We start from the raw sequence: 21792 nt of genomic DNA on the forward strand, positions 1-21792 counted from the left end.
CACATATACGGTCAGGCTGGATAAGAGAAGCAGCTTCCCACTCCTGTAAGCACACATGAACCGTTTGGAATTTTACAACAATTTGATAGCTTCAGAAGCACTTTCTCACTGAAACCAACTCTTACTTTTTATAACAATTTTTTTTTGAAAAAACATCTTAAATTCTTGAGGTGACGCTACGTAGGATTTTCATTATTGATCTCTGGATTACTAGTCCAGTCACCATGCCCCAAGCACCTAGCAACTGAGTAAGGCTGGTCATGTAGCCAGAATGCCTGATGCTCACCTTACCAGAGTGATTCTCCGATGGAGAGCTTAGTGAGTGTGCTCTTTATGGTGGTTAAGGTCTCTAAAGACTGCACTGAGTCCTAGCAGAAGGTCACACAGCAACGCTGCATCTGAGAGACCACCACCACCTCAAGGGCAATTAGGGATGGGCAGACCCAGATGCCCACATCCAATCAAAATAGTTTTTTTAAATTTAATTTCTGCAAATGCTTTGGTGCACTGCAAAATGTGAAATTTATGATATAAATGGAGGATTGTTCCTTCTTTGAAATTTGCCTGCAAGACAGGAGCCATGTGAAATTTCTGCTGAATATTACATGCAGTATGTGGTGGCACAGTGGTTAGCACTGCTGCCTCTCAGTGCCAAGGACCCGGATACGATTCCCGGCTTGGGTCACTGTTAGTGTGGAATTTGCACGTTCTCCCCTGTCTGAGTGGGTTTCCTCCAATTCCTCTGCTTTGGTTAGATGAATTGCCCATGCTAAATTCTCCCTCTGTCTACCTGAACAGGTGCCAGAGTGTGACGACTCGGGGATTTTCACCGTAACTTCATTGTAGTGTTAATGTAAGCCTACTTGTGACTAATAAATAAACTTTACTTTTCCTCCTACAGTCCAAAGATGTGTGAGTTAAGTTGATTTGGCCATACTCAAATTGCCCCTTAGTGTCAGGGGGATTAGCTGAGAAAACGCATGGGGTTACAGGGATGGGTTTGTGGGCGGTGCAGACTCGATGGGCCGAGTGACCTCCTTTGCTCTGTAGGGTTTCTTTGACTTGATATGGCTGAAAAAAGGAGAGACCTTTTTGTTGAAACTTGCATTCACAAGGACGATTTGCAAAAATATCAAATTCCCCTGATGAGTGCAAGATGAAAAGCTTTGATAAAAATTTATGTTTTTTTTAGCAGTACACTGTTTCTGTCCTATCAAGTGACTGTGTGAAGTATTGTTGTCATGGGGCATGGGGATTACAAGCTATTGTGTCCAGACCTGACCTGAAAGTGGGTGGGATTTCACTTTGTAATGATACAGAAAGAAAAGCAGAAAACTGAATGGAGAATTGTGCGAGCAGAAATTCTCCACCGTGCAAAAAATAATGCATGTTTACTTGTGCGTTGATGCAGGACCCGGACATTTACATGCTATTGTATTGTTTTTCCATTTTGTTTAGAGGGATGACTTGCTTTTATTTATGCAACATTCTTTTTTTACGGCTTCAGGTAGTCTTGGAATACTTTTAAGAACCAGCAAGCTACTCTTTGAAGCTGCAATATAGGGAGCACTGCAACTATCAGTGCATAGCAAGATCCCAGGACAGCGAAGGGATCATATGGAGATGGTCCGATTGGTTTTAAGTGATAATATTGGGTGAGGATGCTCGCTAGAACCTCCCTGTGCTGCATTTCAGAATCCTGCGGTGGGATCCTCCTATGTACCCCTGGAAGATAAAGCCTCAGTACCACCCTGGCACATCAGCACACTCCGCTCTAGCCCAGGTTTTGAAAGCCAGTGGCCAGAATTCTCCAACCTCATTCACGACTGGGTTCCACTGCAGTGCATGGAGATTTGGCTGAGCACCAAGTTCTCCATTCTTGTTTGCTGCGGGGCATGTGGGACCAGAGAATTTTGGCCAGGTCCTCTTCATGGGATGTGGGGGTCACTGCCGAGGCCTGCATTTGTTGTCCATCCTTAATTACCCTTAAACTAGGCAGTTGGAGTAAATCGCATTACTGAATCATGGAATCCCTACAGTGCAGGAGGAGGCCATTTGTCCCATCAAGCCTGCACTGAATCTGAGTGCAGTGCCCTCTTTCTCCTGCCCTAGCTCCATAACCTCACAAATTTACCTTGGCCAATCCATCTAACCTGCACACCTTTGGACTATGGGAGGAAACCCATGCAACCACTAGGAGAACACACAAAGTCCACATGACAGTGATCCAAGGCCAGAATTGAACCCAGGTCCCTGGCGCTGTGAGGCAGTAGTGCTAACCACTGTGCCATCTTACCATCAATGTGCGAGTCTGGCATTGCAGATAGATTTCCTTCCCTAAAGAATATTGTTGAAGCAGGAGAGGTTTTGAGAGAGTTGATGTATTTCATGGTCACCATCAGTGATCACTAGTTTCATATTCCAGATTTATCAATTGAATTTACATTCCACTGGTGTGATTTGAACCTATTTCTCCAGAGCATTAACCTGGGCTTCTGGATTACAAGTTAGTGCCATTACCACTATGCCACCATCTCCCCAGTGTTCTGGCTTATTGGCCACTTTGTACTTTGAGTGTGTGGTGGATAGCTACTAGTGTTGGAAGCATGTTAGAGAATGTTTGGTTGTTGATTTTTTTTTAATTATTATTTATTGTCACAAGTAGGCTTACATTCACACTGCAATGAAGTAACTATGAAAATCCCCTCGTCACCACACCCCAGTGCCTGTTCGGGTACACAGAGGGATGCTTTAGCATAGCCAGTGCACCTAACCAGCATGTCTTTCAGACTGTGGGAAGAAACTGGAGTGCCCAGAGGAAACTCACCCAGACGTGGGGAGAACTTGCAGACTTCACACAGACAATGACCTAACCAGGACCATGGCGCTATGACGCAGCAGTGCTAACCACTGTGCCACTTTTTAGCCTCAGGCAAATTCATTGTTGTGCAATACTGTTGGAGTGTCTGCCTGGTGGAGCATGAGTGTTCATTCTGTGGTGAACAATTGCTGCATTGTTTTGGGTCTCCACCTGAAACTCCATTGCTTTAACAAAAAGCAATGTTTGCAGTTGTATAGTGCATTTCACAACCTCAAGATATTGCAAAGCAATGTACAGCCAGCTAATTTTTATATTTTTGATCAGTAGTCACTAATGTAATGCAGGAAATGTGGCAGCCAATTTGTGCACCGCAAGCTCCCACAAACAGCAATGATGATGGCCAGACAATCATCTTCAATGATGTTGGTTTGAAGAATATTTATTAATTTAGTTAATGGAATGTGGTCATCGTTGGACAGGCCAGCATTGATTGCCCATCCGTAGTTGCCCTTGAGAACGTGGTGGTGAGCAGTTAGCTTGAACAGTTGCAGTTCATGTGGTGTAGGTACGTTCACAGCAATGTTTGGGAGGGAGTTCTATGTTTTTGACCCCTTGACAGTGAAGGAATGGCGATTATATTTCTGATGGTATATGTGTGGCTTGGATGAGACCTTGCAGGTGGTGGTGGTGGTCCCTGCCATCTTGGTCCCTTTTAGATGGTAGAGGTAATTGGTTTGGAAGTTGCTACCTAAAGGAGCTGTGGTGAGTTGCCACACTGCCCCTTGTGGATGGTGTACACGCTGCTTTCATTTGTGCGCTAGTACTGAAGGAAGTGAATGTCTAAAGTGGTGGCTGGATGGAGTGACAATCAAGAGGGGCACATTGGATTCTCTGTTCTTGAAGATGGGTGGGGGGGGTGCAGGTTGGTTGTTTGTGTCCTGTCTTTATGTCAGTGTGAAATCCAACTTTGACATTTCGTGTTTTTTTTTCCTACTCTCATCTCCGATACTGCCTGACGGAAACTAGGGCAGAAAATTCACCCCAGTGAGTTAACTCTCATGGAGAATTGTTATTTTCCAGGCAGTTTTTGTGTGTCTCCACAATGCACCTGGTATTTATTTCATCCTGGTACTTCTAACTGGGCAGCACTGTAATACAGTGGTTAGCACTGCTGCCTCACAGTGCCATAGACCCAGGTTTGATTCCTGGCTTGGATCACTGTCTGTGTGGAGTTTGCACATTCTCTCTGTTTCTGCGTGGGTTTCCTCCCACAGCCCGAGATGTGCAGGTTAGGTGGAGTGAGCATGCTGATTTGACCCTTTTGCTGGAATTTTATCTTACCCCCGAGACTTGTAAAATCCCACCCGAGGCCAATGGAGAATCCTGTTCTGCGAGCCTCACCAGCCCTGATTCTGAGGCAGATGAGGTGGAAGAATTCCAGTGTTCGTGTCTAAAGCTGTGTAGGTTAGGTGGATTGGCCATGATAAATGTGTGGGGTTACAGGGATAGGACACAGCAGAGGGCTTGGATAAGGTACTCTGTCAGAATTTGTGCAGACTCCAATGGGCCAAATGGCCACTTTTGCACTGTTAAGATTTAAAGTGGTTTCATGAGGCGATTTGATTCCTCAGTAAAGTTTTATATCTGCCCACCTGAGTTTCCGCAGGATACCGATGAGCCAATGGCCTCCTGTCACCATCATTGAAATAAAATCCCATCATCTCTCCTATTGCAAGAAGGAAGAACCATTTATTAAAAAAGGCATCATGAGTAGAATGGGAATCTGATTCCTATTATGCTCATGAATCTGAACCTATTAGCATCTGACCCTTCTGAATTGAATAATCTAAATGCAGTTGAGGCAGCAGGTTTTAAAATTGGTTACTTTTGTCCGGGGGAGGGGTGGGTGGTGCGGGTAAAGGGCTTTCCTGATTTTTGAATCGACAGTGCTCAGTAACAATCCTGGAATGTAGGTTTGAAAACAATGCAATGGAGCGGCACGGTGGCACACTGGTTGGCACTGCTGCCTCACAGTGCCAGGGACCCGGGTTCGATTCCCGGCTTGGGTCACTGTCTGTGTGGAGTTTGCACATTCTCCTTATGTCTGCGTGGGGGTGCTCCGGTTTCCTCCCAGAGTCCAAAGACGTACAAGTTAGGTGAATTGGCCATCCTAAATTCTCCTCCGTGTGCTCAAACAGGTGCCGGAGTGTGGTGACGAGGGGATTTTCACAGTAACTTCATTGCAGTGTTAATGTAAGCCTTACTTGTGGCACTAATAAATAAATTTTACTTTTGGGTGTTTTTAGTGAATTATCAAATATCTTGGATGACAGAAATCTGGAATTCTCTTCGTCCAAATGGTTGTTGAGGCTCAAATTTAATTGAAAATATTTGTGTTGAGGTTAATAGAAAGGATTCAGTGACTTGGTGGAGCTGAGGGTTTAGAGGCATCTGGATCCAAGGCCCATTGGTGGAGTTGCAGATTGGCCCTGATCATGATGAATGGTGGAATAGGCTATAGGGATGTCTCTTATTCCAATAGATATCTCCAAGGATGAGTGGGAGGTGGCTCACTGATTCTTAACTCTCGCAGTCTAATTGGTGCAAGGTTCTAGTCAGTCTCCAATAACAAATGGTTGTTAAAAGCCAGAAAAATGGGCCCTAGCACTCCGGTGTGCCTAAGGTGATTGAGAGACAATGGGAAACTGTGCAGGGCCCAGGGAGGAGGCTCACTCAAACTCTTTGGGCTCACTGGGAAGAGTGACCCTAAGAAATTTCCCGACCAGTCCTTTCACTGAAACAATAGCCAAGCTCCCAGTGAGGTCAGAGAAACCTGATCCCCACGTTACCTCTCTGGGGATCATTCATACACAGAATCATAGAATCCCTATGGTGCAGAAGGAGGCCATTCAGCCCACTGAGTCTGCACGGACAACAATCCCACCCCAGGCCCTAGCCCACAACCTCTCACTTTAACTCTCTAATCTACACTATATATGAGCAATTTATGAGCAATCAACCTAACCCACACACCTTTAGACTGTGGGAGGAAACTGGGGCACCCGGAGGAAACTACACAGACACAGAGAGAACATGCACCCTCCAGACAGTCAGTACCCGAGCCAGGATTTGAACCCAGGTTCCTGAAGCTGTGAGGCAGCAGTGCTAACCACTGCACCATATACATGAATATATGTGTGAAACAGAAACTGAAATAGGCCATTTGGCCCCTCAAGCGTGCTCTGCCACTCGATAAGATCATGTTTGTTTTGAATTCCACATTCCCACCTTTTAATTCATTCGTGGGACGTGGGTGTGGCTGGCTGGTCATCACTTATTGCTCACCCCTAGTTGGCCTTGGAGGGTAGTTGAGAGTCAATCACATTGCTGTGGCTTTGGAGTCACATGTAGACCAGACCAGACCAGGTAAAGATGGTAGATTTCCTTCCCTGAAGGACATTAGTGAACCAGATGGGTTCAATTCCGACAATTGACAATGGTTTCATAGTCATCAGTAGATTTTGTTACAGATTTTCTAATTAAGCTCAAAATCCACCATGTGCAGGATTTGAACCTGGGTCCCCAGAACATTAGCTGGATTTCTGGATTAATAGTTTAGCAATAATACCTCTCGGCCATTGCCTCCTGTACCTCCAATAAAGCTTCCATCCTGGTCAGAAAAGGGAATCAATCGACCCCTACCTTAATATTCAGTGACCCTGCCTCCACCCTTGCCTGAGGGGAGAGTTCCAAAGTTAAAAATGCTCTTTGTGAGAGAAATATTCTCCTCATCTCTGTCCTAAAAGGACAATTCATAATTTTAAAATGTTGTCCCCTACTCTGGACACCCCACAAGAGGATGTATTCCTTCCACATCCATGTTGTCAAGAGCTTGTCAGGATCTTGTATACATCAATCGGTCACCCCTCACTCTTCTAATCTCCAGTGGAAACAAGGCCAGTCTGTCCATTCTTTCCTCTTAAGGTATCTAGGTATCAATCTAGTAAATCATTGCTGAACTTCTTTTAATGTACTTGCTTAAATAAGGAGACCAAAACCGCATACAGTATTCGAGATGTGGTCTCCCCAGTGCTTTGAGGACAGTTTATCCTTCCTTTGTGAACACAGTTTAAAATTGGGAGCCGTCGATCTCTGTGGGATGTTGGTAAGGTGACTCTTGTTTGATGTTGTCATCAAGCTTTGATGAGGTGTCTTACCATATCTTTGAGGCTTTGCTCCTCCTGTGACAGATGTGAGATAGCCGGTGTAGTTGTACTTGAAACAATTTATTAAGAGCTATTGACAAAGACCCTCTAGGTAAGTACATAATTTTCAGGACCGTCTGTTCTGCACCTTGCTGTCTGGGTACCTGTTGATCATCTGACTCCTGATGTCACAGTTAGATCGTTAACAGCATCACTGTCTCATTAGCATAACCGCTAACCCATTACTCTACAATTTTAACTGCCTTTCCTACCCCCTCCGTCCCTAGATTCTGCTGAGAAGGGGTAACATTGCCCTGTATACCCATCTTCCTACTTTTGCCTACTCTGGTTTCAATCTTTCTCACTCCCAACTTTAGAAATGTTAGTGTTCTGCTTTAAGGGAGTGTGCTTAATAACTTAATGCTGTCCAATCTTGTGCTTTACTGGCCTGCTTTAAATGCTTCCTGATTTACTATGGAAACTTGCACTTGTATAGCGTTTTCAATGTAGTCATAGGCACTGAGCTACGTCAGGAGATGTGGAAACCGGTGACCAAGAGGTGCATGTTGGGGCAGAAGAGAGTTGGAGGGGCTTTAGGTGGGGTATGTAGTTCTGGAGCTCAGTGGCTAACGGTTTTTATCAACATTTTAAAATGTGTGTTTTAATTGAATGATTTGTGCTTTCACCAGCTGCATGGTGCAATTGTCGTCAGTGGATTGTAAATCGTGCAGAAATTGATTTGATTATTGTCACGTGTATTAGTATACAGTGAAAAGTATTGTTTCTTGCGCTCTATTCAGACAAAGCATACCGTTCATAGAGAAAAGGAGACAGTGCAGAATGTAGTGTTACAGTCATAGCTAGGGTGTAGAGAAAGATCAACTTAATGTGAGGTAAGTCCATTCAAAAGTCTGACAGCAGCAGGGAAGAAGCTGTTCTTGAGTTGGTTGATACGTGACCTCAGTATCTCCCTTCTAGAGAATATCGGGGAGCAGCTGTGAGGAATAAAATTTGTTGGAGACTGGAAAATGCACAACCTATCTTCTCAGGACTTTCTATTTATTTCTCTCAAAATCTGGAGGGTTATATGACAGCTTTGATGAAAGTTATTGATAATGACAGGGACTTCTAATGCTTCACTGATTGATCTCTTCATAGACCCAGAGGAACCCTCAGTCCTCTATTCACCCATCATTATTTATCCTTTTAAGATGCTTCTCTTAACAAAAAAACTCCTCCTAATTCAAGTTAGAATGTTGCTTAGTTATCTGAAGTACTGGCTCTGTCGGAGGTCAGTGCAGACTTGATGGGCTGAATGGCCTCCTACGCTGGAGGAATTCTACAATCTACGTTGTTCTTGATGGTTGAGTAGTAGATGGAATAAAGTTACATTACCGTTTCAGCATTTCTGACTTGATGTACAGATTATGCCATAGAATCCTCCAGTGCAGAATGAGGCCATTCGGTCCATTGAGTCTGCACTGACCACAATCTCGCCTATCCCCATAACCCCACATATTTATCCCGTTAATCTCATTAATCTACAAACCCCAGGACATTAAGGGGCAATTTAGCATTGCTAATGCACCTAACCCACATATCTTTGGACTGTGGGAAGATTCCAGAGCACCCGGAGGAAACCCACACAGACATGGGGAGGACATGAAAACTCCACACAAATGGACAGTGATCCAAACCGGAATCAAACCTGGGTCCCTGGGACTGTGAGGCAGCAGTGCTAACCATTGTGCCACTGTGCTGCCCTTAATTGTTTAAGGGCAGTATGGTGGCACAGTGTTTAGCACTACTGCCTCACAGTGCTAACCATTGGTTAGAGCCCAGATTGTTTAAGCTTTACTGCACATTTAATGATTGGCACTGTTTTTCTGCTTTGTGGTTCAGTACCTGTTTTCAGATGAGCCATCTCCGTGCATTTCCCTTGCCCCCTTCCACATTAGTGGTTCACTAATGTCCTTTAGGGAAGGAAATCTGCTGGTCTACATGTGACTCCAGAGTCACAGCAATGTGGTTGACTCTCAGCTGCTTTCTAAGGGCAACTAGGGATGGGCAATAAATGCTGGCCAGTCAGCAGTGCCCACGTCCCACGAATGAATTAAAAAAAACAGTCTTTGTCTGCATGTTTGAAGGAAAGGAGTTGAGGTGACTTGTGCAGAGCATTGTCTGGGATAGGGGGAGAAAATGGCCTGCTTCTTTACTGTAAATTCAGTACAATTCATTACCCACCCCCCAGTCCCTTAGAGATTTCAAGGCTGGAGTTGCTACATTCCATTTTGCTCGATAAGGCTATTGAGGAGAGGCTTCTAAGGTGGGTGCATTGAGTTTGTTGAAGTAAACATTAGGCATGATGTAATCCAGTGAGAGAACAGGCTCGAGAGGCTGAATAACCACATGGGTGTGTGTTTACGTGTTCTCGCATGTAGGTGTTCATGCGTTGGAGTTTGTTGGGATGATTAAGCCTCAGTACGTAATCATTTGTTCCTATCAAGATGGAAACCGAAGGAGTAACAGCACCCCACCCTGAGTTAGACCCACCCAGTAAGACAGTTCATCTCTAAATGATTACCATTCCTCATCTGGGCATTTAGGATGATTATAAAGGTTACTGGTTGACTTGATTTGATTCATTATTGTCACATGTATTGGGATGCAGTGAAAAGTATCGTTTCTTGTGCACGATATAGACAAAGCATACCACCCAAGGAATGCATACAAGAGGAGAAAAGGAGAGTTTATTAAATTTTAGATTATTTATTTGTCAGTCACAAGTAGGCTTACATTCACACTACAGTGAAGTTGCTGTGAAAATCTTCAGTGCCTGTTCGGGTACACTGAGGGAGAATTTAGCCTGGCCAATTTACCTAACTGGCACATCTTTTGGACTGTGAGTAGGAAACCCACGCAGACTGTGGGAGAAAGTGCAGCCTCCTACAGACAGTGACCCAAGCTGGGAATTGAACCTGGGTCTCTGGTGCTGTGAGGCTGCAGGGACATCCACTGTGCCTCTCCCATAGGAGGAGAGAGTGCAGAATGTAGTGTTACAATCACAGCTAGGGTGCAGACAGATCAACTTAATGCAAGGTAGGGGGTCAGACTTCTGTATTTTTGAAGAAAGAATAGAAATCCATCAACAAAAATCTTTTGAGTTTTATTGAGCAAGCAAAATACTCATTCCTTTTGTTTTGGAGACAAACTGGACAGTTTGCAGTGAGCTAATGCCATCTTCCTGGGCATACTGGCAGCTATAAGGAGTCTACAATGTCCTTATCTCTCCTTCAGAAAATGATGAAAGAACAAAACAGCTCTTAAGTTGTCTTATTAATCTCTGTTCCCAGAATGCCTCATTCCTCACCCTAATATTTTATGGGTAACTGCATATTTCCCCCAGACCAGTCATGTTTTGGTTCTTAATGGTTAAGGTCACCTCCTTGCACGGTGACTATTGACTTTCTTGCACCGTTTCTACCTGTGTCCCATTCTCCATTTTGAGAAGTATAGGTGGGGAGTTGCACTGGAAGTCCACACCAGAGGAGTGCAGAGACCTCGGTAGGTCGTGGGGCTGGAAGAGGTGACGAGGGAGGAGTGAGGCTATGGAAGGATTTGAAAACGAGAATGAGAATTTTAAAGCTGAGTGCTTGCTTGACTGGGCTGCACAGTGTTAGCACTCACAGTTCCAGGGACTTGGGTTCAATTCCCGGCTGGGGGTCACTGTCTGTATGGAGTTTGCACATTCTCCCATGTCTGCATGAGTTTCCTCCGGGTGCTCCGGTTTCCTCCCACAGTCCAAAGATGTGCTGGTTACGTTGACAGGCCATTGTAAATTGACCCTTAGTACTGAGGTATTAGCAGGATAAATATGTAGGGTTACAGGAATAGGGCCTGGGTGGGATTGTTGCCAGTGTAGCCTCAATGGTCCAAATGGTCTCCTCCTGCACTGTAGGGACTCTGTATGATTCTATGTAGTTCAGTGAGTGCTGGATCGATTGGGGAACTTGACTTGGTACCAGTTTTAGGATGATTTTGGGTGTACAGAGGATAGAACATGGGAGAGTAGCCAGCAAAGCATTAGGATAGAAACAGAAAATGCTGGATAAACTCAACAGGCCCAACAGCATCTGAGGAAAGAAAGACAAGGGGAATGTCTGGAGTTTGTCTGATTTCAGAGCTGATGAGGGATACAAATGTGATGGAACACACTGTAAGAATAGTTGAATCTAGAGGTAACACAGGCATGAATAATAACAAAGTAACTAGCATGTCATAGTAAAATGTTTCAAGTTGATATTAACATTTTATAGATGAAGGGAATATTAGGATCATTTGACCAGGTTCGGAGGGGAATTCCACGCCCCCCCCCCCCCCCCCCCCATGGTGTGTTTTCCAACAGAGTAGGCAGCTTGCCACTGGTGGCGATCTTCCAGTCCCGCCAATATCTACGCCGTTCTGTGCAGCTCACCTGACCTGTCACTGGGGAAACCCACCATTGTGGAGGGGAGACTCCTTTGGCAGAACCAGAAGATCCCTGTGGCAGGAAGGGCTGGAAAATCCTAACCGTAATGTTTAAAAGGGGAGGGGGGATTTGTAGAGGGAAGTCCAGGGCTCAAGCCCTAGGCAGCCGAAGGTATGGCCACCAACGGTGCAGCAGTGTAAATCAGATGTGCACGAGAGGAGGGCAGAGAACTCAGAGACCGCAGAGCTGGGCAGAGGTAAGGGGGGGTGCGAGACAACGGGAGAGATTTGAACAATGTATTAAAATAAAAGATACTCGACTATTGGATTGGCAACCTATGTAGATCAGCAAGTTGTAGACAGAACTGCAACAAATTGCTTAAAGTTATAGTCACATGAATTATATTAGCCTCATTCCAATAGTCAAGTTTTTCTCTGTAGTGAGCCTATTATCTGTGATTTTACATCTAATGAAAAAATTGCCCAATATATTCATATACAAAACATCCTTTAGTTGCCATTGGGGACATCTGCATGTGTGGGGCAATTGGAAACAATTTCATACTTCTTCTTTCATGAGAAGTAAGCTTGTTTTCCTGGACATCTCGGCTTCTCGATGTAGATTTATTTATCTTATGCAAGATTTTTATTTGATGTTGATCTGAGCTATATTCAGCATTATAAAATAGTAGGCAAGCCTCCTATTGCAGACTCAAGTTAATATTAAGCTTTATCACAGACTGAAAGTACACCATTTCTCCTATTTTCATTAAATGCACACTTTCAAATTTGGGCACAATCTTGTACGATTCTGTCAGGCTATGTTTGGAACCCAAATGATATTTTTGGTAGATTCTCTTTCTTGTGAATGAAGCAAACAAGTTCAAAGGGAAATTAATTGCCAAAGTCCATTAATCAATCCACACAATCTTCCACTTGTTTAGGCATGGATCCTTAACCACATGAGTAAGTCTCAAATTGGCAGGAGGTGGTAGCCATTTTATGACTGAGATGAGACGTTTCTTCACTCAAAGGAAGTCTTTGGGAATTCTTTGGAATTCTCTACCCCCAGAGCTTTGGATGCTCAATGTTGAGGATGTTCAAGATGGAGATGGATAGATTTTTTTGGATAGTAAAGGAATTGTGGGACATTTGGGGTTTGTGCAGGAAGGTATATATGGTGCTGAGGTAGAAGATTTATCCATGGGCAGACTACAAGTGTCAAATAGCCAACTCTTGTTCTTAGTGCTTGCAGGGAAAGGAGACAGGTGCTTGACAAGTCAGGATGGAGAGGGACACTCTCTGAAGGTCTAACTGTGTGTTAAATAGCTGCCAGGATGTGAGCTTCAGGAATTAACGACCCAGTTATAATTGCCCCATCGTGAGTGGCCATGCCTTTTGTTATCCAGATCCCTACACTGCTCTATCTTTCTCTTGACCCATAAGACACTGCTTGGAACTTACCTCTTTGGGACAGGATTAAAAGTTTGGTCGATGCCTATCTCCTCTTGTAATTGAGTGCCAAATTTTGTCTGATGAAGTTCCTCGGGGCTTGTTATGTTAATGGTGCTATATAAACGCAAGTTTGCTGAGACAATGGATTGAGAGACTTGAGGATTAAGAAGCTTGAGGGTGTATGTGTACAAGATGTTTGACAAGTTGTTAAAATAGCATACAGAGTACTTGCTTTAGCAGCAGCAGCACAGCAAGAAAACAAAACCTTTATACACTGATTAGCCTCTGCTAACATTGTGTTCAGTCCTGTGCACCACACTTTAGGAAAGATACCGAGGATGCTGGAGAGAGTGTCTCCAGGGATGAGGGGTTTGGATTATATAGAGAGACTGGAAAATTTGGGATTGCACTTCACTTGAGATGCAGGGCAGATAGAAGAGGGATGGTCACCATCATGGGAGATTTTGAGAGTGTAAAAGGGAGAAACTTTTGATTTATTATTGTCTCATGTATTGGAATACAGTAAAAAGTATTGTTCCTTGCGCACTATACAAACAAAGCATATCATTCATAGTGTACATAGGGGAGAAGGAAGGAGAGGGTGCAGGATGTAGTGTTACAGTCATAGCTAGGGTGTGGAGAAAGATCAATTTAATATAACGTAAGTCCATTCAAAAGTCTGGCAGCAGGAAAGAAGCTGTCTTTAGTCAGTTGGTATGTGTCCTCAGACTTTTTTGTACCTTTTTCCTGACGGAAGAAGGTGGAAGAGAGTGTGTCCGGGATACGTGGGCTCCTTTAATTGTGCTGGCTGCTTCCCCGAGGCAACGAGGAGTGTAGACGGAGCCAATGATGGATTGGGCTACATTCACAACCTTTTGTAGTCTCTAGTGATAGAGGGTTAGTAGATTAAAGTAATTGGGGAAAGAAGATTGAAAAAGGAACATAACAATATCAACCTTCATTTATATATTATGTTCCTGCAGTGAATTTCCTTTTGTCTGCATTGGGACTAATAAGCATTTAATAAGCATCTGTCTTCCTCAAAAGAATGAAACAGCCCCCTTTTTATTTAAATGTGATCCCACACATTCTTTACTTGACTTGCTTCTGAAAGCCTTTGCTGTTTGCTAGTAGGTTCTAATATCACACTTAACCCTCTCCCTTAACTTCCCACATCTGAGAGTTTCATTTTGTCTTTTGCCCTTTCGGCCCCGTACATCTTTAGTGTTGCAATGTTTGAGTGTTTTTCAGTACCTCTTCCGTCCCCTTCATTTGGAAACCAGGCTGTGCCAACTGCTTGTAACACAATTGTCTTCAAACCTGTGGAGAGAAACAGAGGTAACATATTGGGTCTAAATGATGACAGAATTTCTGCACTTCTGTCAAAGGGTGGTTTTTAACCCAAAACATTAACTCTGTTTCCCTCTCCACAAATGCTGCCAGACCTGCTGAGCTTATCCAGCATTTTCTGCTTTTCTTTCCGATTTCCAGCATCCACAGCTGCGTGTTCTTGCGTGTCTTCAAACCTATTGTTGCCGTGCCTTTTAAAAAAAAAATTAAAATCCAGGAAGCAAAATTGACAATTTTGCATGGATCCCGAGAGGTAATCACAGCATGTACAGCATGGAGACCCTTGGCCCAAACTGGTTCGTGCTGACAGAAATGCCCATATAAGCTAACCCCATGTGGCCCAAATCCTTAAACCTTTCCTACCATGCATCTGTTCAAATGCCTTTGACCACATTTAAAATGTCCCACTCCTCCGGCAGCTCATTTCACATATATACCACTCTCTGTGTAAAAAAAAAAGTTGCCCTTCAAGTTTTCATTAATTCTTTCCCCTCTTAAGTTAAACCTATGCCCTCCAGTTCTCAATTCCCAACCCTGGGCAAAAAGGCTTGAGCGCATTCACCCTATCCATGCCTCTCATGATCTTACACATCTGTAAGATCACCCCTCAGTCTCCCGCATTCCAAAGAAAAATGTCCTAGGCTGTCCAATCTCTCCCTATAACTCCGTCCCTTGAGTCCTGGCAACATCCTTGTAAATCTCTTCTGCGCTCGCTCCAGGTTATGTCACATGATCCTTCCTATCTCCAACCACATCCATCCCACGCACCTGCCATTGTCACCCCTCACTAATGCCCTTTAGCGAAGGGCATCTGCCGCCTACATGTGACTCTGGAGCCACAGCAATGTGGTTGACTCTCAACTGCCCTTTAAGGATGGGCAATAAATGCTGGCGACACCCATGTCCCACAAATGAATTAAAAAATACGTGCCCACCTTGCATCATCCCCCACCGTCCCATGGTCAAAAAGGAAAGTAAGCCGTAGAAGCCTGCAGTACAGAAGGAGGCTATTTGGCCCATCGAGTCTGCATTGGCCACAATCCCACCCAAGCCCTATCTATCCCCTTAACCCCATGCATTTATCCTTGCTAGTCCCCTGACGCTAAGGGGGAATTTAGCATGGCCAATCTACCTAACCCACACGTCTTTGGATTGTGGGAGGAAACCCACGCAGACACAGAGAATGTGCAAACTCCACACAGACAGTGACCCAAGCCCGGGAATTGAACCTGGGATGCCTGGCACTGTGAAACAGCAGTGCTAACCACTGTGCTGCCCCATCTTTTTCTTGATTGACAGTCAAAATTCATCTAACTAAGCAGCCTTCTCCCTTTTTCTTTCCCGTTCAACACGAATGTCTGGAGATTGAAGGACTATACTGGAGATTTGGCAGCACTCCATAAACAGGAAATTGGCATTGACTTTGGGCTGTCATTCTGCCAGTGTCTAGTTTGCAAACACAGCCAAGACAGACCTCAATCCTCCCGCTCCAGTATTTAATGTCTGAATCAATACTTTGCCTTTCAGAATTGAAATTACAATGCTAAGTGATCTTCCAAATGCATTTGTCTTGCAAACATCTATGAAGCTGTTTTTTATTTTAATTTTCATATTTGGTTGTTGCCATCTCTAATGCATCCAACATCAGTGCCAAGGGAGACTTGCACGTCCTCTGTCTTCATGTTGTCTAATCTGTTGTCTTTTTTCTTTCCGTTTTGCAGCTCTCAAGGGTCAGAATGGGCAACCTATCTGGTAAACATGATGGCCATCATCCTATTACTGACCAGGATGACAAAGTAAGGACATGTGTTCGATTAATTGATGTGATTTTTTTTTAAGTGTGCGCACATAGGGAATCTCCAGTTTGAAAATTGGACATGCTATGTAAAGTCACTTAATATTGGATCAGATATTGATTCAATACATTTAGCTTAGTTAAGAAGGTACTTGTGTTTATATATTCACTTTTCATGAGCTGAGAATGGCCCAAGCACTTTACAGCCAATGAATGTGTTGTAACAGTTATAATATATTTCAAAGCGGCAGCTTATTTCTAAACTGCAAGCTCTCTCAGTCCCTACAGTGCAGAAGGAGCCTGTGCAGTCTATCGAGTCTGCACCAACAACAATCCTGCCCGGGCCCTATCCTCGTAACCCTACATATTTACCATCCAAATCCCTCTGACACCAAGGGGAAATTTAGCATGCCCAATCCACCTAACCCACACATCTTTGGACTGAGAGGAACCCGGAGCACCTGGAGGAAATCCACACAGACGCAGGGAGAACATGCAAACTCCACACAGACAGTGACCCAAGGCCTGATTTGAACCCAGGTCCCTAGCACTGTTAGGCAGTAGTGCTAACCACTGTGCCACCGTGCTGTACAAACCACCATATGATAATGTTGATGTGATTTATTTTATTTTTCGTTGAGGGATAAATATTGGCCAGGGTGTTGGTGAGAACTCCTCTCTCCCTCGCTTTCATAACAGCGACCAGGAAATCCTTTCATACGCACCTGAGTGTACACCATGTGCCAGTCTGCTCAAGCCTCTGCAGTGGGAGGAGGAGTGGAGAGGGACATCGTCTGAGCTATGGGCCATGCGAGCTACCTGACAAGCCATCTGAGACTCTCCAATTGTCGGGAATGTTCTTTCCCAGACAGGCTGACCTCTCCCGTTCTGAAACTGCTTCCAATTATTTGGCCACCACAGGATTTCCAAAGCCACCTCATGCGGAGCTGCCGGTCTGATTCATAAAACAAGGCTGTGGTTATAGAGCTAGCTGACTTGCGAGATAAACAGGAAGCTATTGCACCAGCTGCCCTGCCTTCTTCAAAGCTGCAAGTCTTCCTGGAAATGAGGCCTGGTTGCACTAGGCCTCTGTCCCGTAATCCAAATGGCCTTCACCTGAGTATAAAGTAGGGGCTCCTTCTTGCCTAGGATTGACCACTGTACTGCTGTAAGCAAACCTTTGTGCTTTTTTAATCTTTGAAAACTTTTGTTTGTGTAGTTTTTTTTTAAATTAGAGAAGCAGGGGTGAATGTAGTCAAGGGGACCTGTTTGCTTTTCTGTTGGTGTGGAGTGATAAACCCTGAGAATGGGCATGTTGGGAGCAGCCATTAATTGGGAGTGGGGGAAGGGGCGGGAATGGGGAAGCTTATGAAAGCTCTTGGATTGCTTCCTGTTGGCAGCCCCTCGCGAGAAGAGCGCGTTTGTTTTGATTTAATGTTAATCGGAGCAGGTCATCAGGCGGTAACAAGGGGAGCCAGAATGCCAGCAAACCACTTCCGTCCCTGTTACCTGTTAAACATAATGGCCGTCATCCTGTTACTGACCAGTGTAAAGTCTGACAACACCAGGTTTTAGTCCAACCTATTTATTTGATAATATTCTCACTAGCTTTCGAGGGGACTGCCTCTTCGTCAGGTGAATGGAGAGTTCTGGCCTCAGACAGAGCATATAAAGCACAGACAGTTTAGAACATAGAACATAGAACATTACAGCGCAGAACAGGCCCTTCGGCCCACGATGTTGCGCCGACCAGTTAAAAAAACAATGACCCACTAGCCTATACCAATCCCTTTTCGTCCATAAACCTATCCAGAGATCTCTTAAACGCCCCCAAACTAGATGCATTTACAACTGCAGCAGGCAGGGCATTCCAATCCCTCACCACCCGCTGGGTAAAGAACCTACCCCTGACATCCGTCCTGTAGCTACCCCCCCTTAATTTAAAGCCATGCCCCCTCGTGCTAGCTTTCTCCATCCGAGGAAAAAGGCTATCACTATCCACCCTATCTAAACCTCTAATCATCTTATATGTTTCAATAAGATCCCCTCTTAGCCGCCTTCTTTCCAACGAAAACAACCCTAGATCCCTCAGTCTCTCCTCATAGGACCTCCCCACCATACCAGGCAACATCCTAGTAAACCTCCTCTGCACCCTCTCCAACGCCTCCACATCCTTCTTGTAATGCGGGGACCAGAACTGCACACAGTACTCCAAGTGCGGCCGCACTAGAGTAGTGTACAGTTGCAACATTACACTGCGACTCCTAAATTCAATCCCCCTACCAATAAACGCCAAGACACCGTACGCCTTCTTGACAACCTTATCTACTTGATTCCCAACTTTCAGGGATCTATGTACACACACACCTAGATCCCTCTGTTCATCCACACTATTCAAAGTCCTCCCGTTAGCCCTATACTCGACACATCTGTTGCTCCTACCAAAGTGAATTACCTCACACTTCTCCGCATTAAATTCCATCCGCCACCTCTCGGCCCAGCTCTGCAACCTATCTAAGTCTCCCTGCAGACTATGACACCCTTCCTCACAATCTACCACACCTCCAACTTTGGTGTCATCAGCAAATTTACTAATCCACCCAACTATACCCTCATCCAGATCATTAATAAAAATTACAAACAACAGTGGCCCCAAAACAGATCCCTGAGGCACACCACTCGTAACTGCACTCCATGATGAATATTTACCATCCACCACCACCCTCTGTCTCCTATCTGATAGCCAATTCCTGATCCAACTTCCTAGATTACCCACAATCCCATACATCTGCATTTTCTGCAGAAGCCTACCATGGTGAACCTTATCGAACGCCTTACTAAAATCCATGTATACCACGTCAACTGCCTTACCCCCATCCACCTCTTTGGTCACCTTCTCAAAAAACTCAATAAGGTTAGTAAGGCACGACCTACCCGCTACAAAACCATGCTGACTATTTCTAATCAATTCATTACACTCCAAATAACTATAAATCCTATCCCTAATAATTTTTTCTAAAACCTTGCCCACAACAGAAGTAAGACTCACCGGTCTATAATTCCCGGCAAAGTCTCTGTTCCCCTTCTTAAACAATGGGACAACATTCGCTATCCTCCAATCCTCCGGGACTACACCAGAGACCAATGACGACCTGAAGATCTGAGCCAGAGGCTCTGCAATCACCTCTCTAGCCTCCCAGAGAATCCTAGGGTAGATCCCATCCGGACCAGGGGACTTATCTATTTTCAGCCCCTCAAGAATTTCCAGCACATCCTCTTTATCAACCGTAATACTGTCTATTTTACACCCCTGCAACCCAATGTCCTCCTCAGCTATATTCATGTCCCCCTGCGTGAACACCGAAGAGAAATATTGGTTCAATACTTCTCCAATCTCCTCCGGTTCCACACACAACTTCCCCCTGCTGTCTGTAACTGGCCCTAATCTTGCCCTGACCAACCTTCTGTTCTTGACATACCTATAGAACGCCTTAGGATTCTCCTTAATCCTATCAGCCAAAGTCTTCTCATGTCTTCTTTTAGCCCTTCTCAACTCACTCTTCAACTCCCTCCTAGCCAATCTAAAGCTTTCTAGTGCACTATCTGAGCCCTCCAATCTCATCCGAACATAAGCCTCCTTTTTTTTTTTTAACCATCGACTCAACTCTTTTAGTGCACCACGGTTCCCTAGATCTACCAAATCCACCATGCCTGACAGGGACATACCTATCAAGGACTCGCAGTAGCTGCTCCTTGAAAAAACTCCACATTTCAGACGTTCCCAGTCCCTGTAATCCCCTAATCCAATCCATGCTTCCTAATTCACTCCTGATAGCCTCATAATCGCCCTTACCCCAGCTAAAATTGCTGACCCGAGGTTCATGCCTATCTCTTCCCATCACTAAGGTGAACGTAACCGAATTGTGGTCACTATCACCAAAATGCACACCAACTTCCAAGTCTAGCACCTGGTCTGGCTCATTTCCCAGCACCAAATCCAATATAGCCTCACCTCTAGTTGGCCTGTCTACATACTGAGACAAAAAAAAACCTTCCTGCACGCTTTGTACAAACACTTTAGAGATTACTGATTAAAATGCGAATCCTTACACCTAACCTGCTGTTCAAGACCTGAAGTGGCTGACAATGTGAGTGGAAGGAGCGCTGATCACAGTTTAAAGAGATGTGTATTGTCTCCAGACAGTACAGTAAGTGAGGTTTTGCAAACCCAGGCAAGTCACGGGGGTTACAGATAGTGCGACATGAACCCAAGATCCCTGTTGAGACCGTCCTCATGTGTGCAGAACTTGGCTATCAGTCTCTGTTCAGCGACTCTGCGCTGTCGTGTGTTGTGAAGGCTGCCTTGGAGAATGCTTACCCGAAGGTCAGAGGCTGAATGCCCGTGACCACTGAAGTGTTCGCCAACAGGAAGGGAACAGTCTTGCCTGGTGACTGTCGAGCGATGTTCATTCATCCGTTGTCGTAGCGTCTGCATGGTCTCCCCAATGTACCATGCTTTGGGACATCCTTTCTTGCAACATATCAGGTAGACAATGTTGGCCGAGTTGCAAGAGTATTTACCATGTACCTGGTGGATGGTATTCTCACGTGTGATGATGGTGTCCATGTCGATGATCCGGCATGTCTTGCAGAGGTTGCTGTGACAGGGTTGTGTGGTATTGTGGTCACTGTTCTCCTGAAGGCTGGGTAGTTTGCTGCGAACAATGGTCTGTTTGAGGTTGTGTGGTTGTCTGAAAGCAAGAAGTGGGGGTGTGGGGATGGCCCTGGCGAGATGTTCGTCTTCATCAATGATATGTTGAAGACTCCGGAGAAGATGTCGTAGCTTCTCCGCTCCGGGGAAGTACTGGACGACGAAGGGAACTCTGTCCACTGTGTCCCGTGTTTGTCTTCTGAGGAGATCGGTGCGGTTTTTCGCTGTGGCGCATCGGAACTGCCGATCTATGAGTCGAGCACCATATCCTGTTCTTACGAGGGCATCTTTCAGGGTCTGGAGGTGTCTGTCACGATCCTCCTCATCTGAGCAAATCCTGTGTATACGGAGGGCTTGTCCATAGGGAATGGCTTCTTTAACATGTTTAGGGCGGAAACTGGAGAAGTGGAGCATTGTGAGATTGTCTGTGGGCTTGCGGTACAGTGAGGTGCTGAGGTGACCGTCCTTAATGGAGATGCGTGTGTCCAAGAATGCAACTGATTCTGGGGAATAGTCCATGGTGAGTCTGATGGTGGGGTGGAATTTGTTGATATCATCATATAGTTGTTTCAGTGATTGTTCACCATGAGGCCAGAGGAAGAAAATGTCATCGATGTATCTAGTGTACAGCATCGGTTGAAGATTCTGTGCAGTGAAGAAGTCTTGTTCGAACCTGTGCATGAAGATGTTGGCATATTGAGGCGCAAATTTGGTCCCCATGGCTGTTCCATGTGTCTGGATGAAAAACTGGTTGTTGAAGGTGAAGACATTGTGGTCCAGGATAAAGCGGATGAGTTGTAAAATTGCATCTGGAAACTGGCAGTTGTCAGCATTGAGTACTGATGCAGTCGCAGCAATGCCATCGTCGTGGGGGATGTTGGTGTAGAGCGCTGAGACATCCATTGTGACGAGGAGTGTCCCTGGTTCTACTGCTCCATGTGTGAATGAACATCGCTCGACAGTCACCAGGCAAGACTGTTCCCTTCCT

At 45.0% G+C, this 21792-nt stretch overlaps 1 protein-coding gene across 3 annotated transcripts in view; it reads left to right on the top strand.

Moving 5' to 3' along the window:
• LOC145346526 (myelin basic protein) overlaps positions 1 to 21792 on the top strand; it is a 175789-nt gene that overhangs the window by 25829 nt on the left and 128168 nt on the right. For all 3 annotated transcript variants that reach the window (XM_080193900.1, XM_080193902.1, XM_080193901.1), the window contains one exon: positions 16020 to 16094. In XM_080193900.1, coding sequence (XP_080050026.1) covers positions 16035 to 16094 — 60 coding nt within the window. In that variant the 5' untranslated portion in view covers positions 16020 to 16034. The remainder of the gene's footprint in view (positions 1 to 16019; positions 16095 to 21792) is intronic.

Source organism: Carcharhinus amblyrhynchos, chromosome 8 (assembly GCF_965287045.1).
Source record: "Carcharhinus amblyrhynchos chromosome 8, sCarAmb.v2.hapA, whole genome shotgun sequence".
Taxonomy (NCBI): Eukaryota; Metazoa; Chordata; class Chondrichthyes; order Carcharhiniformes; family Carcharhinidae; genus Carcharhinus; species Carcharhinus amblyrhynchos.